The sequence below is a fragment of the Vulpes lagopus genome, chromosome 13 (genome assembly GCF_018345385.1).
Source record: "Vulpes lagopus strain Blue_001 chromosome 13, ASM1834538v1, whole genome shotgun sequence".
Lineage (NCBI taxonomy): Eukaryota > Metazoa > Chordata > Mammalia > Carnivora > Canidae > Vulpes > Vulpes lagopus.
Genome location: NC_054836.1, coordinates 35150081 through 35165128, shown reverse-complemented (window position 1 = coordinate 35165128; position 15048 = coordinate 35150081). Strand labels below are relative to the sequence as shown.

The 15048-nt window shown below is 41.5% G+C and overlaps 1 protein-coding gene across 2 annotated transcripts in view; it reads right to left on the bottom strand.

Moving 5' to 3' along the window:
- SP4 (Sp4 transcription factor) overlaps positions 1–10095 on the bottom strand; it is a 77900-nt gene extending 67805 nt beyond the window's left edge. For both annotated transcript variants that reach the window (XM_041728201.1, XM_041728202.1), the window contains exons 1-3: positions 9768–10095; positions 9233–9357; positions 7076–8630 (exon numbers count right to left, since the gene is read on the bottom strand). In XM_041728201.1, the coding sequence (XP_041584135.1) occupies positions 7076–8630; positions 9233–9357; positions 9768–9774 (1687 nt within the window). In that variant the 5' untranslated portion in view covers positions 9775–10095. The remainder of the gene's footprint in view (positions 1–7075; positions 8631–9232; positions 9358–9767) is intronic.
- Between the last annotated feature and the right edge of the window lie 4953 nt (positions 10096–15048).

Sequence of the window (15048 nt, the reverse complement as noted above, 5' to 3'; positions counted from 1 at the left end):
AACATTTGTTTAAAAATATTCAACCGGACTGTGTTCCAGGATAGAATCCTATGCCATAATACCAAAGACTTCTATCAAAGGAAACAATCATTTTTCATGTAATTGAGCAATCAGGTATGAGCCTTAAAGAAATCATGACAGGTGCATTGGTGGCTCAGTGGTTGAGCGTCTGCCTCTGGCTCAGGGCATGATCCCGGGGTCCTGGGATGGAGTCCTGCATAGGGGTCCCTGCAGGGAGCCTGCTTCTCCCTCTGCCTATGTCTCCACCTCTCTGTATCTCATGAATATACAAATAAAATCTTTAAGAAAAATTAACAATAAAGAAATCATGACTATCAATGCTGGAATCATAACATATTGTGGCGACATTATTTCTTTTCTCTACTCATCTGGAAACTCTAGAGAAAGAATAAATAAACCTAGTTTCTTAGTGAACCCCTATGGGTTCCCAGTGATCCCTGAAGTCCTTTTTAAATGCTCAGAAGCCAACTACTAGGTAATTCATTCAGCAACTTTGTTAAAGACGTTATGAAACTCATCTGTCTGCAATATAAGATGTTTTCAAAAAGTAAGGTACTTATTCATGCTCAATTCTTCGATGCTGCACAATTTTTAAGTTATTTATACCAGCCTGAAACTGAATTTGAAAGTTCCTTCTGACCCTAAGATGGCACTTTATCTGGATCATTCTGACTTCCAGAAGGTAACTAAATGTCCCTTATCTCTTCACTTACCTTGAACAAATAATCTCAGTAAATTACAGGTCTAGTCATTTCAGCTGGAAGTGCATTTTCCTTGCTGGTTAAGAGAGGTAGAGTGTAGCAGCTTTGTCTTTTTTTCTTACTGCACCATTATACTCAAGTAGTAAGTGTCTTTTGCTGTGATCTGAAGCCTTAAAAGTTGTTTAAAATTATTTTAAAAGCCTACTTTATTATGAGTTTCTGCTTTCCTGACATTATTCTTAAAATGTCAAGCTGCTTTGTTTTCATTCTTAATCCTGTGTCCTTTCTTCTACCTTTCATGTATTTTAAAATGTGAGTTTAACACAGAGATCTCCATGCAGCCACAATAGTTTCTACTCACCATGTCTTTTACTACCTTTAGTCATAATTGTCTGCCAGTGCCACAGGATGTTAGGACTAGAAGAAACTTTAACTGCATAATCAGCATTTCAATTCTCGAAACCATTTACTCTTTGTGGGACTTAAAGATATATCAGACACAAAAGGGTGAAAAATAGCCTTTACCTGCGAACTCATCCTTTTATCTTAGATCTCCTGAACAAAAACCTCAGAATCACAGAGGACTTTAAATCATGGTTCTACCACTTACTAGAGAGCAAATTTTCTTAAATAAAGCTCACGAGGCTCTCTGTAAAACAGGCACAAGATCATCTTACAAAGATATCGTGGGTTTTAATGAGATAATATAAAATATCTAACCTAGCACCTGACACACTCTAAGGGAAACGATAAATGTTTTTCTTCCTCCACAACTCTCTTAAAAAAAAAAAAAAAAGCCATTTCTAAATATAGTTTGGGAAAAGATACAGTATCTGGACAGCCTGAGAATTTGCTTACCAACATATAGAATTTATTAATCTCATTAGTTCTGATTTTGCTCTTTCAAGAGAGGACAAAATACTACCACTAAGATTCCACCATTAAACTCAATAACAAGGAGACCTAGGGAATTGTGCTTTTTACCAACACTATATTCAATTACTAAAGCTGAATATCCAGTGACAACAGACACAATTCATCTGGAGAAGACAAAGTCAAGCTACTCTCCCTGTCTGGTCCCTAAACTTCAACTACATTTACTCATCTACTAGCAAAAGATTTGGATAACGAAGCCAGCGATACAGCAGAAAGACAAGGGGAGCACCATTAAAATTCTAGTCCTGGGGATCCCTGGGTGACTCAGCGGTTTTGCGCCTGCCTTCAGCCCAGGGTGTGATCCTGGGGTCCCCAGATCAAGTCCCGCATCAGGCTATTGGCATGGAGCCTGCTTCTCCCTCTGCCTTTGTCTCTGCGCCTCTCTCTCTCTCTCTCCCTCTCTCTCTCCCCCTCTCTCTGTGTCTGTCCTGAATAAATAAATAAAATCTTTAAAAAAAAAATTCTAGTCCTCATTCTGCCAAAAAGTACAAGACATTCAACTTTTCTGGGCTTCAGTTTCATTTCTAAAATACCACTAAGGAATGGGGGGGGGGGGGGGGGGGGAGAGATGCTCAATTATCTTTAAATTACATTGGTTAACTACAGTATCACGCGTTTATCTCACCATATACATACATAAGCAATTTGTAGTTCAACAGGTTCCCCTTTGCCACAATCTGCTCATTCATTAGGTAGCAAACTGACAAGTACTATGAACTAAATAAGAGTACAGAAGAGCCCACAGATTTCCCCTTTCACTGTCAATTCTTTCTATGTCATCCCCCAAGTACTTCATGTAGCACTGTAGAACCTCTGACCCATATTTCTGCTCTTACTTATAACAGAAAAATACAAAATTCCTTTATAATTAGACTTTAGCAGTGATACCAAAAAGCTATAACTGGTGGCAATAACCTCAAAGATACTTTCAAACTAAAATTCTATCATCCTGTAAATCTGTTATTTCTCTAAGACCTATCTATGGCACTTTCCCCTATCTTCTTTCTTAATCAAGCTTCCTTTTTTTTCTCTTCAACTTGCTTTTATGCCTGCTCCAGTATTCCTCAAGTATTACTTATTTATGTTCCTTGATTCAGATTCAAAAAGCAGATAATTAAAGCTATTTTCCCTTGTGCCCCTCCCTATCCTGAAATCCTCCTTAAAGATGCCTTTCTAAAAATTAATGTGGCTCTACATTGGATATATTTTCATCGTCCGTGAAAAACTTAAAAAATTGGTAATGATATTGTTATGTCATCAATAAATCTTAAAGGTCATGCTATATATCATCTAATGAGTAAAAACAACTTGGTAATTCAGAACCTAAATCACTTGTACAGGGTACGAAATATAAGTTCCTCATAACAAGTTCAATATGTAACAAACGGTACTGTAAGATTTTAGAGAAATAAAAACTACAAGAGCAAACTTGATTAAAAAAAAGAAATAACTAGATATCTATATAGTTATGCACACAAATGTGTTTATATATCTAGATATATATACAACCCATGTATGTTATTTTAAGATGCCTAAGAAAATCCAAATTAACAGACTATATGTATAGTGAAGAAAAATCATATTAGCATTAAAGTTCAAGTCAATACCTACTTTTAGTAGCTCTGTAAAAAAGGTTTGGTGTAAGAGGCTGATTCTACTTCACTGTTCGGTTTCTAAATTAAATATAAACGTCAATTATTTTGCTTGGGCCCCATTTTCCCTAATTATGAAGAACTGGCCTTCCCATTCCTGATTCTGCTACATCCCCAGGTTTCATACTCTAATTCCAAAAAAAAGTAAAGTTATCTAAGTTTTTGAAGGGCCAGCAACATCTTATCTTTGAGTCTGAACTTTTGTGTAAGAATTAAACATTTTAATTGCCCCTAAAATGAAAAAAAAATATCCCTCCATCACAAGCAAAAACATGATGTTACCCAAAACCAAATCAAATCCTGTCAATGAAGTTAATTACAGATTTAGATATCAATGGTCCCCTAAGTGTTCTAAATTCTTTAAGCAGATGTAACTTCTAAAGTTCATTTTATTTAGGGCTCTTTGGCGACCTGAGTACACCCTGCAAAATAGGTAGTTTTTTAGCGCAAATATCTTGCTTTCCTAACTTAATTTAAACTAAAGATGTTCTTAAACCAGCAGTACGATGTTATCTTTGTTATTAAGAAGGAATTCTTTTCCTCCAAAGTCAAACTCCTAATTCTAACAAGAACAAACAGTAAGTATGTAGAAGGAACATATACTTAGTTCCCACTACAATTCCAACTAATTAAATGCTAGATGCTCAGCCTGGAAGTCAAGATTCTGAGAGGAGACCAAACCACAGAAACACATTATGCTGAATTCATTATCAAGGAAAGAGATTCCTCCTAGGTTGTCACTAACATTCTCATTTCATAAAATCAAGTATGAAGCTCCCTAGCTTCACAAACTTCATATGATTACCTTAAACAATTTTTTTCCTGTCCATATCATCCAGACCCTTCCCATATCTCTTGAAGAGTAACATGAGGATGGATGATAACTTAACCTGTTGTTACTGAGCTAGTTATTACAATCTGCCAAAGCCAACTATCGTTAGTAATTTTTTCAAGGCTGGTAATAGTGTCATAAATATTTACAGCAAAAATTTTCCCATGAATTAAATAAATTAAATACCAGTCAGGAGGAGGGGACACACACAAAAAAACCAAAAAACCAAAAAGTACCAAAAGGTGGGGACACAAAGCAGAAGATCAGAACTTCAAGGACAGCTATAAAAGGGATCTATGGGCACTCATTGCTCATTTTCCCTCTTTTAGAGATAGTGAAGTACCTGGTGTCCCACTCTTAATGTCTTAAAAGCTCAAAGCCAAAAGAAATTAAAGAAAAAAGAGCCATTTCATCAGCTTCATTAAAACTACTCCACAGCATCACTCCCAATCCCAAAGTGCTATCTTCTCCATCTCCTCTACACCTTAATTTAGCAAATATTTGTCAAGCACCTACTATATTAAAAACGTAAGGTAAAAAATCCGTCAACAACTAGGCCAGATTAGTTACGTTGACTTGTAGAAGTTGGTAAGTTTCTAGTCTTTAAAACATGGCTATCTTCTTAAAACGACTGAGCATATCTATTAGAATATAAACTTTTCAACATCAACAGAGATTTAAAATCTTTTAGTTCAGGAAAAAAAAAAAATCCAACTAGGTAAAGTTTAAATTTCCTGATACACTTAAGTGAAACCCAAATCATGTAAACTCCTTTAGTAAAAAAAAAATTTAAAAACTAGCCCCGAAAATGAAGACTAAACGTACCTTTTGGGAATGCTCAGCATATTGCTAGTTAATACATGCTTGTGAAATTAAAACCCTAAGTTCTTTTTGCCATCAAAATCCATTCCTTGAGGCACACGTGAACTAGCTCCAACACCCAACTGCTTCGGTATTTTACTTTATGGTTCACGACTGATGTCTAGATCCTTGGTTCTCAAATCTCAGTGAGATTTAGAATGACGTGGAAAGTTTATTTGAAAAGCAAATTCCTTGACCACACCCCCAAAGTTACAGTTCAAGAAAGTGGATCCTGCCTTCCTAATAATGTATCATTCAAATAAATATGAGTTAGGCAGTCAGAAGATCACACTTCTACTACCAATGACTTACCCTCACAATGGGTAAAGGGAAAACTATGGGTTGTAACTGGTACTAATTGCAGCACAAAATTAACTATTCCTTACCTAAGATATAAATTATTCAATTACGTTAATCATAATTCACTAATGGTTAATACGCAAATCAAAATAGAAGTGAAATAACTTTTGCTTTGATAATGCAAACTGTCATTCAACCCATTAAAAACAGACATTTTTTCAGAAATACTTAAGATATTGTCAGTTTTTACTAAGCATGAGCAAAGCAAGCTATGGGTTATAATCTAGAAAAATATTTATATAATTGTGCTGTAATAGCGTTAGGGGAAAAAAAAAAATAGCATTAGGGGAAAAAGTACCACAGTCAAAATACTCTTTGATCAGGTTATTGTGCTGTCAGTACAGAAGCCACTAATCACATGTGGCTATTTAAATTAAAAATTAAATAAGCTAAAAATTCAGTTCTTCAGTTGCACTGTCCACATTTTAAGTGCTCAATAGCCGCATGTGGCTAGTGGCTAACATATCAGATAGGATATACAACACTTCTTCATCACAGGAAATTCTACGGAATAGATTTGGTTTAGAGGTAATAGGCATCTAAATAAAACTCATAATCTCTGTTATTCTTAATCAGAGAACTCTATCTGGTAATACTCAATTACAACTATATACATCAACTTTAGGTATTAACTGTAAAACAAAAACCCTAGCATAATTTTCCTGAAGCTTGTTTCAAGAAAGGTCATTAAAAAGTGATGTGCTTATTCATTTCAGATTATCAAAATAAAAATATTTAATTAAACAGATCTGACAGTATCAAAGGCACTAAAACACAAGTAGGTTTTCACCAAATCAGAATCAGTAAAGTGTTTAATTATGAGAAAACAAAAGCTATCAGATAAAATAAGACGAGTCGAGAAAATTCAATACTTAATAAGACTAGTTTTCCAAATAATTCAGAAGTCCCTCTTTATAGAACAAATAATTGCTTTACAATGGGTTTTAAAATGACCTTATTAGAATTCAAATTAGTGGCATTCTACTATTTTCATTTTTAACTGCTTTTCAACAACTTCACACTAAAAATAATGGAACCATAAGATTTAAATATAATTTTATATGTAAATAACTATTCAAAATCCTGAGAAAATCCTGGTTTTAGCAGAAAGCACACATAAAAATTGATTTGTAACTTAAAATTGTTCTCTCTAAACTGCATCAATATCTAGTTTAAAACAACACTGTATACTAAAATGCAAAAGGATGAGCAACAAGATGCCCGAAGCAAAAGTAACTTCCAATTTAAGAAAAAGCTAGCCTTATTACAAAGTAGAATTAAAACTTCAACAAGTTCACAACTGTATTACCAAGTCAGCTTTAAACCCACTTCCTTTTAAAGAAGATATAACCATTTTTATTAGAGTTCTTTCTGAAGAGTTCAAGTGTATTCAAATATGATCTCTAAATTACAGAAGACACTCATGACTCTAATCAGGAAGTTTTGCTCCACGGAAGAGTAACTTTATAAAAGTGTCTAGCATAATTTAACACATAAACCCTAATAGAAAAAGGTACAGATGTGAATGGGTCACACTGATGACTACAGTTATGACAGTTAATATAATATTCCTTTGATTTTTAGATTCCTTATGATTATGTTTATTTCAGATGTCTACATCAAACCTAAGAGTTAGCAAGGAAAAGTAGTAACTAATTATTATTAAAAACCATATAAAATGATCTTATAGAGAAAAGACCGTAGTAACTTACCTGCAACACTAGTGATTGTAACTGGAACTCCTTGCACTTGAACACCTGCAGCACCCAGGTTGGCAACACTCACTGTCTGAAGGTTAGGCACTGATGCAAGCTGGGCAGTATTCAAAGTTATTGGGGCACCAGCAACAGCCACAGGAGCAATCTGAGCAAGAGTTGTGCCACCACTTGAAGACACTGGGGTGATGGTTAATTGTTGGGATAACCCAGCATTCTGAACTTGCAAATTTGAAAGACTCTGAATATTCTGAACCTGTACAGTTTGCCAACTGATTTGCCCTGAAGGTGTTAAAGTTGGAGCCCTGATAAGCACCTGAGTCGGATTTACTGCTTGAAGTTGAACATTCTGCAAAGGCTGCTGCTGGATGGTCTGAATGGTCTGCCCTGACTGAAGTTGAAACGACTGCGGTGGAATAGCCTGAATAATCTGTTGCTGTGGCTGTTGGATCTGGATCTGCTGTAAGATAGGCTGGCCTACAATCTGCACCTGCTGAAGAGAATTTGATTGATCCTGTGTATTCTGTATTCCATTAGACTGAAGCTGACTGGAGCTCTGTGCTTCAGACTCAGTAGCAGCAGGTGTTTGAGATTCTTCAATAGTGCGTTCAGAACTACTGGCTGATGTGCTTGCATACTGGCCCGTGTCTGCTGAGCTCACTAACGTGTCACTGCTCGTCAGAGATGTTGAAGCAGTGGTTGTGCAGGTAGTGGAGGAGGAGGGAGATTCCGGCATAGTACTGGCAGAAGCAGTGGTGGTGGTGGGTGTGGAAACTAACTGACTCCCGTTGGAAGTCCCACTATCAGTAGTAGTAGCAGGCTGGCCAACCTGTCCAGTCCCTCCTCCAGCAGTCACGTTGTTTATCACTGGCAAAGCTAAAGTCACTCCTCCAATGTTAATTGGTAGGGTTGTTACAACTTGAGCCTGAGTACCAGGAAGGGTCTGTAATTGCAGTGGTATTGAGACACCAGGTCTAATTTGGACTGGAACGGTCTGATTTGCCAGGTTTTGAGCAAGAATATTCCCAGAAGCTGTCCTATTAGCAGCTGTGAGTATAGCTTGATTATTACCTGCAGAAATGAGCTGAATTTGACCCTGCAAATCCTGTAGAGATGAACTACTAGTTGGATTGATTTGAATTTGCTGGCCTTCCACTGTCTGAAGTTGAGGAATCACTTGGTACTGTACACTACCACTTGGATTTTGCACTTGTATGACTTGAAACTGACCAGGGGTGGAAGAATTACCTGATTTAGTTTTTGTAGGGGATGCACTCCCGTTATTACTGCTGGAAGAACTAGATGAACTAGAAGCTGGTTGAGAAACGTTATTTTCTTTTGAAGCAGGAGGAGTGGAGGCAACAAGTTGCCAAGTGTTTCCAGCAAGCTGTGTTGTTACCAGTTCTAGCTGTTGCGGTTGATTTTGAAGTTGCACCAATCCTTGGCTTGGATCTATAATTATTTGTTGTTGTCCAGTTGCTTGATTTTCACCAGGAGTCCCTATTTTGCTGCAAGTAGCTGCCAGTAAAGCCAGAGGAGAGGGCTGAGAGTCCTACCCAAAATGAGATGGTAAAGGAGAGGGGGGAAAAAAAAGTGGGCGGATTTAGTGGAGGCTAGTAGTTGGAAGGGTTTTGTTTGTTTGTTTGTTTATTTATTTTGACAGCTCTACACTTCAGAACTTACTCAGGAAGTGACAGAAACCAAAAAAAAAAAAAAAAAAGAAAGAAAGAAAGAAAGAAAAAGAAAAAAGAAAAGAAATAGCAACAAAAGCAGTAAGACAGAAGGATAAGGAAGCAGATATGTAATATAAAGTTCAAATAAAAGGAAATTTCTAACAAACTTTTCTTAAAAGTACATTCTCATAAACTCAAAATGCCCTTGGGAAAACACACACACACACCGTCTTCCACTAGTCTTGAGTTCCCGATGTCATTTTAAACAACGTTACCCCTCAAACATGTGAAATCTTTATGAAATTACAATTTAACTTCCTCACTCTCAGAAAGATGCTTTGAGCGGATGGGCATTTGTATTCTGTTCTTCAGTTCTGGGCAATTAAAGGACAGAACTCCCTCTCTCCCCCTAACGTTTCGTGATGAATTTTGCTTTTTGTTTGTTTGTTTTTTATATCTATATACATATGTTTGCTTTTACCTGGGAGCCTGAGGTTTTGGGTTTTTTATTGTTATTCTCTGGCTCAGAGGTTTTCCCTCCTTCTGTAGCCATCGCCGCCGCTGCTGCCGCCGCCGCCGCCTCCTCCTCCTCCTCCTTCTTCTGATCTGCAACAGACCCCCCCCCACGACAACAGGTTATTAGGATTATTATTATTCGCCTTCCCCCCCTTCCCCTCCTCTCCCCCTCCCCCGGAACATTAATCTCCATAAACCCGCGATCCACGCACACGGGCAGGGGGTGGGGGAGAAGGAGGGAAGGGAGGAGGGGGATATCACAAAACGTGGTTTGAAACCCGACCCATCCGCTCCAGAGCAACACCCAGAAGGTTGTTCTCTCTCAGACATTAAGACAAAACACAACCCTCCTTCCCACCCCCTGATACCCTCCCTTCGTCTCCTCCTCCCCTTAAAGCATCTCAGCGGCCCCGGGGGAGGGGGGAGAACCGAGCAGGGTCTGGGGAGGGAGGGAGGGAGGGAGGCGGCGAAGGAGACCGAGGGGGGTGGAGAATACGTACCGCTCATCCCGCATTAACAGGACAAACCCTCCGCCGGAGACACAGGGATAGAGGTGGGTGGGGGTGGGGGCGAGGCGGGAGGAGAGGCCGGTCCCGCCCGCCCGCGGTGGCTCGGAGGAGGCTGTAGCTGGCACAGGCTCTGCCTCTTTTTCCGCGAATGGCCGCCGCTGGGCTGTGGCGTAGCAGCTCCTCTCTCCGCCCGAGCCCGGCTGACTCGCCCTTGATTGACAGCGGCGGCGCGCGGCGCGGGCGGCGGCGCGGGCCGGGGGCGGGGCCAGGGCGGCGCGAGCCCGGCCGATCCCCACCCCCCTCGGCCTGCCTCCGCCGGAGCCGCCGACTCTCCACCCCTTCCCCCAGCGGATTGGCCGCCGACCTGCCGGGGGCCGGGGCGCCGGGGCGCCGGGGCCGCCTCCTCCCCACCCCCTTTCCCGGGTTATCCGTTCAGCCGCTCTCCCGTGCCCCCCGCGGCCCCTCCGGCGCTCCTCGTCTCGGCGTCCCCGCGCCGGCCGCTGCCGGCAGGCCCTCCATACAGCCAAGCTTGTTGTCTCAGGATATCCCGCCCCCTACTCATTTCCCGGCGCCCTCCCCTCAAAAACCTGCTCCAGCATCCCTCAGAACTGCCGCCAGAGGAAAGAAAAGTGGGGCTGTCGCTCAGGGGAAGCGACGGGGCCGGGGGAGGGGGCGCGCGGACCACCGCCGCCGCGGCGCGCCGGGCGCACTGCCCGCTGCCCCCTGCGCAGGGAGCATGGCTTTCCTGAGGCGCATCCGGACCCGGGCGCCCTTTTTCCCTGGCTCGGTCCCCATTGGCTGGGCCCCTGGTGACGCGCTCTGAGTGGTGGGAGCCAAGGGGCGGGTCGCTGCCTCAAAGGCTGTCGGGTCTTGTAGTTTCCGGCGGCCGCGGCGGCCCCCGCCGAGGCACCGCCTTCCCTCCCGCCCCCGGCCGAGGCCTGGCTGCGGAGCGGAAAGCTGCCCGAGGGGGCGGTGGCGGCAGGGCGTGGCCGGGGCCGAGTGGGAGTTGAGCTGAGCGAGGGGGAGGGGGAAGGGGTGTTGTTTGTCTGGGCCTATCCGCCGCGCGGGGCTGCCCAAACCACCTCTGCCACCGCCTCCTCGGCTGCAAGCCGCTCCCCGCGGGGCGAGCTCACACCCGGAGCGCTTGGCGATTGAGCGGGCGGCGGCGTGGGGAGGCGGGGTTTGCTGTCCTCCGGGTTTGAATGAACCCGGTTTCTAGGAGCGGTGCCTGCGCTTTTCCTTTCTTTGCTCACCTCCCTGGCTCAGGCCTTCCGTTTCAGATACGAGGCCTGCTTTTTGCCACGGAGAAGCATCTCCCATTTTATTTGTTGTCTCCGGCTGCCGCGCTGGCACAGGCCCACGACCCACCTGCCCAGGTTGCACCGTGTTTTGCCAAATAGCCCCTGCGGTGGGCGGACCTTTCCGTCCTAACGGGTCTCCCAAGATTTTGGAGGCCAAGAAAAAGCCCGGCCCCGTGTGAGTCCGCCCCGGTCACAGTGGAGCATAAGCTGCTGGGCAAGGTGGAATCCACATCTGGCTGCACAAAGCGTTCTGATGTCAGATGCACTTGAGCAGCCTTCAGAGTCCCGAAGTCATGATGACCCCACGGAACGGAACAGGCGCCTGATCCGAGTGGACCAGCACTGGCACCGGCGGTGGACGTGAATTGCTAACGTAGACACTGGCCCTGGGGACAAGGCGCTCTTACACACCCAGGCTCATAGGGGCTTTCACTCCCTTTTGACCTGGGCTCCACACACACACACAACAGAGCCTCGAGCGGTTTTTGTCTCCCGCTTTGAGGCCTAGTGCGTTGCAAGGATGAGGAGGTCCCAGGTGCTGCGCTTGACTGGCATTTCCTTTGCTTGTTAAAGTAATTGCAACATTGGCTGATGACAAAGCCAGCAGTGCAGAAAGACAAAGCATTTCAAATAAAGAATTACGTGGTATCTATTGCCTACCCCTTCTTTAAAAAAAATTAACCTGCTTTGTTCCCCCCCTCACCCCGCCGTGTGCAATATGGAAGCTCAGAAGTGCTTCTTGGATTTACAGATAAACTGTCTACCCCTGAGTCTTTTTTTTTTCTTTTTCTCAATCCCCTATGGTAAATGAAGGAAGACATTTTGCAGTCTTATGAGTTGGGGCATTCCTTGGCAGTTTTCTTACCTTACAAAACCTGCTTCAGAGGGAATGTATCACTGGCTCTGAACCACAGATTAAAAAAAAGAACGCTTATCCGTTCAGTATAGATCTTCGAAGTGTTTTAAATATTCTGATTAGTGGTATTGCTGGTATTCATGAAACACGTTGGAGAGGAGGGAAACCCTCTGGTTTCTTAGTAGAGACTTCTGTAATAATGGACAATAATAATAACTGACAATTCTGGCAAAAAAAAAAAAAACACCAGAATTTTATTTACATGTATAACTCAAGTATGCATGAGAGAAACCCAGGAAAAAAATGATTAACTCCCCCAAATGGCTTAAAATTCAAGGTTAAATATCTTAATAGGGAAATGGGATGTAGACCTCTTAGGGGGAGGGTAAATAATTTTTAGGAAAGACAAATGGGCTGATAGCCAAATATTGGAAGGTATGATAGTTTGTGAAAAAGTTTTCTGGGTATGGTTTGACTTACAGTCTCTTCTGTTCGGTCTTCCCTGGTTGATGAAACTCCTTGGGAGATTGATGATAATTGAGTTCCTTTTAGGGGATCTGTCTTTAGGCAGATAAGCTGGGTTGAGAGAGCCTCTCTCTGCATTTGCTGTTTTTCAAGTGCTTACAGCTCAAAATAATCAGGATAACAAAGTGCCATACTTGGGATGGCATATTTGGGATTCTGCTACTCTTCAATAGTTAACAAGCCCAGCTTTTTATGGTGAACCAAAAGCCTCTCATCCACGGCTGAGCCATAAGACCTGGGGCAGGTGACCTAGAGTAATGACTTCTCAGGTACCATCATTTTACCTAACAGAAGATTTAGCTATATGAGACAGTTCTAAAATTACAGTCATTCTTATACCACCTTACTAATTTAAGCTAGGAATCACCTATACTATGATATATCTAATATTTCTCTTTAAATCGTTTTACTTTTATTCTTAAGGTAATTAATTTAAGAAGTTGATATCACCATGGTAAATGGAAAGCCAGTATCATTCTCTGTGTAGGTAAATATAAATTCAATAAAATTCTCAGCCTTACACCTGTGAGAATGGTATCTTGGGAGGAAGTAGTTGGTTTGAAAAGTCTCCTTCCTACACTCATACTGCCCGTAGAACAGTGGCTTTCACACCTTTTTTTTTTTTTTTAATTGTGTCCCAATGTGTATACACACAGAGAAAAATGACCATTTCTATTCAAAATGTTTAACAACTGAGCAGTGACTACTCAGATAAAACACTGCCTCCAGGATCTAATTAGTACCCACCCTGAAGGCCCCCTGCCATGCATTACCCCTGTAGTTGCTGGGTAGAGCTCCAGAGGGTAGAGAAACAATGTTGGGCATGGGGAGGGGACCTAGACACCACCTTCCTGGAGCAGAAAGTTCATATTTCCAACTGCACTGCAGAACAAGTCTAGAATCTAGGTAGGTATCCTGTGCATTGCTCTGCATTCCTAAATTTACCCTTAGTCTACATTTGGAAAAATGCTGCTGGAAATTTTTTAACAAGTCTCTTTAAGATATAAAATATCTCCTGGTCCCCACTTTCTAGGACCTGGCATTTCTCAACTGAGCATTCAATCAACAACCCTTGGATGCTCATATGATTAACAGTGAAACCACCAGCTTCTTCCACACCCTCTCCCTCGCTGCTCTCAGTATAGCTCCCAGTATAGCCCTTAGCTCTTTGAGGGCCAAGGCCAAGGCTTTAATCCCCTGCAATGCTTAGGAAACATTTAGAAAAACTTCAAAAAACATGCTTATAGGTGAATATGATAGAAGCAGCTCCAGATGATGCTTAAATATTACAGGAAGAGAAACCAAGGCCCAGACATGACAGGTGACTTGAATGACAGAGACCAATTCCAAATGTCTCCACCAGGAAGCTTCTTGTTGAAATAATTGTTAAACTGCTTCATTTTGTTTTGGGGAAGCAGAAAGCCAAAGTTTGGAGAGGCTACAAGCCAGAGAAAGGTCCAAGTTTTACATGCACCTCTGCTTCAAAGTGTATTGACTGAGAATGTAGCCAATTAGGAAACAGACATAGATGCAATGAGCATACTTTGCTGAGAACAAGTGGCTTCATTAGTACATCTAGGAGACCATGCATACTTGCTATGGTAACAAAACCCTGGTAGTGTACAAAATAACATTTAAAAATAAATTTCTTGGGCAGCCCAGGTGGCTCAGCTGTTCAGCGCTGCCTTCGGTCCACAGCCTGATCCTGGAGACCTGGGGTCTGGCTCCCTGCATGGATCCTGCTTCTCCCTCCACCTGTGTCTCTGCCTTTCTCTCTCTCCCTCTATGAATAAATAAATAAAATCTTTAAAAAATAAATACATTTCTTAAGTACTAATAACAATTGTTTTCAGGAAGCAGGGAAAGTTTTGGAAATTTAATAGTAATGTAACTGAGACCTTGGATATAGAACATTTATAAGGGAATGGGTAGGCCTTTTAATTAATTCATAATAAATAATGTTTGTAAAAATAAATAAATAAATAAATAAATAAATAAATAAGTTTGTAACTAACATTGTCAAATAGTGAATAAAGAAAGATAGGCCTTCAGACTGTGTTTCCTCTAGCAAGAGGTGGATGGCATTATTGTTCCTCATATGCTCTTATAGCTGTTTCATGGCTTGCTCATGTAAAACTTCAGAAGATTTAACAATTTTTAAATGTGTAATATTTGTGATTTTAACCCAGTTACATTTACTGTTAATTTATATGAGAACACAATTAATAGCTATTGGTAGTTAATGGGTATAGTATAGAAATATAGTCAATTTTTATATCAATTTGTATGTGTCAAGGAGTATAATGAGGTTCATTGTCACCACAAAATGAAAGATACTTGGTAAGTGTGGAAGTTAAGACAGATATATTAATTTTCTTAGGACTGTATATAGTGATTAAACATCATGGAAACATAGAGCACAAATGCCCATTGTGTTTGCAATTATAACTTTCTAAAGGATGCCAAGTCCACATACTCAATTTATATTTTGTACTGTTATTATTTACTTATTTTAAGTAGGCTCCACATTCAGTGTGGGGCTTGAAATCACAGCCCCAAGATCAAGAGTCAGTAGAACACCAACTGAGCC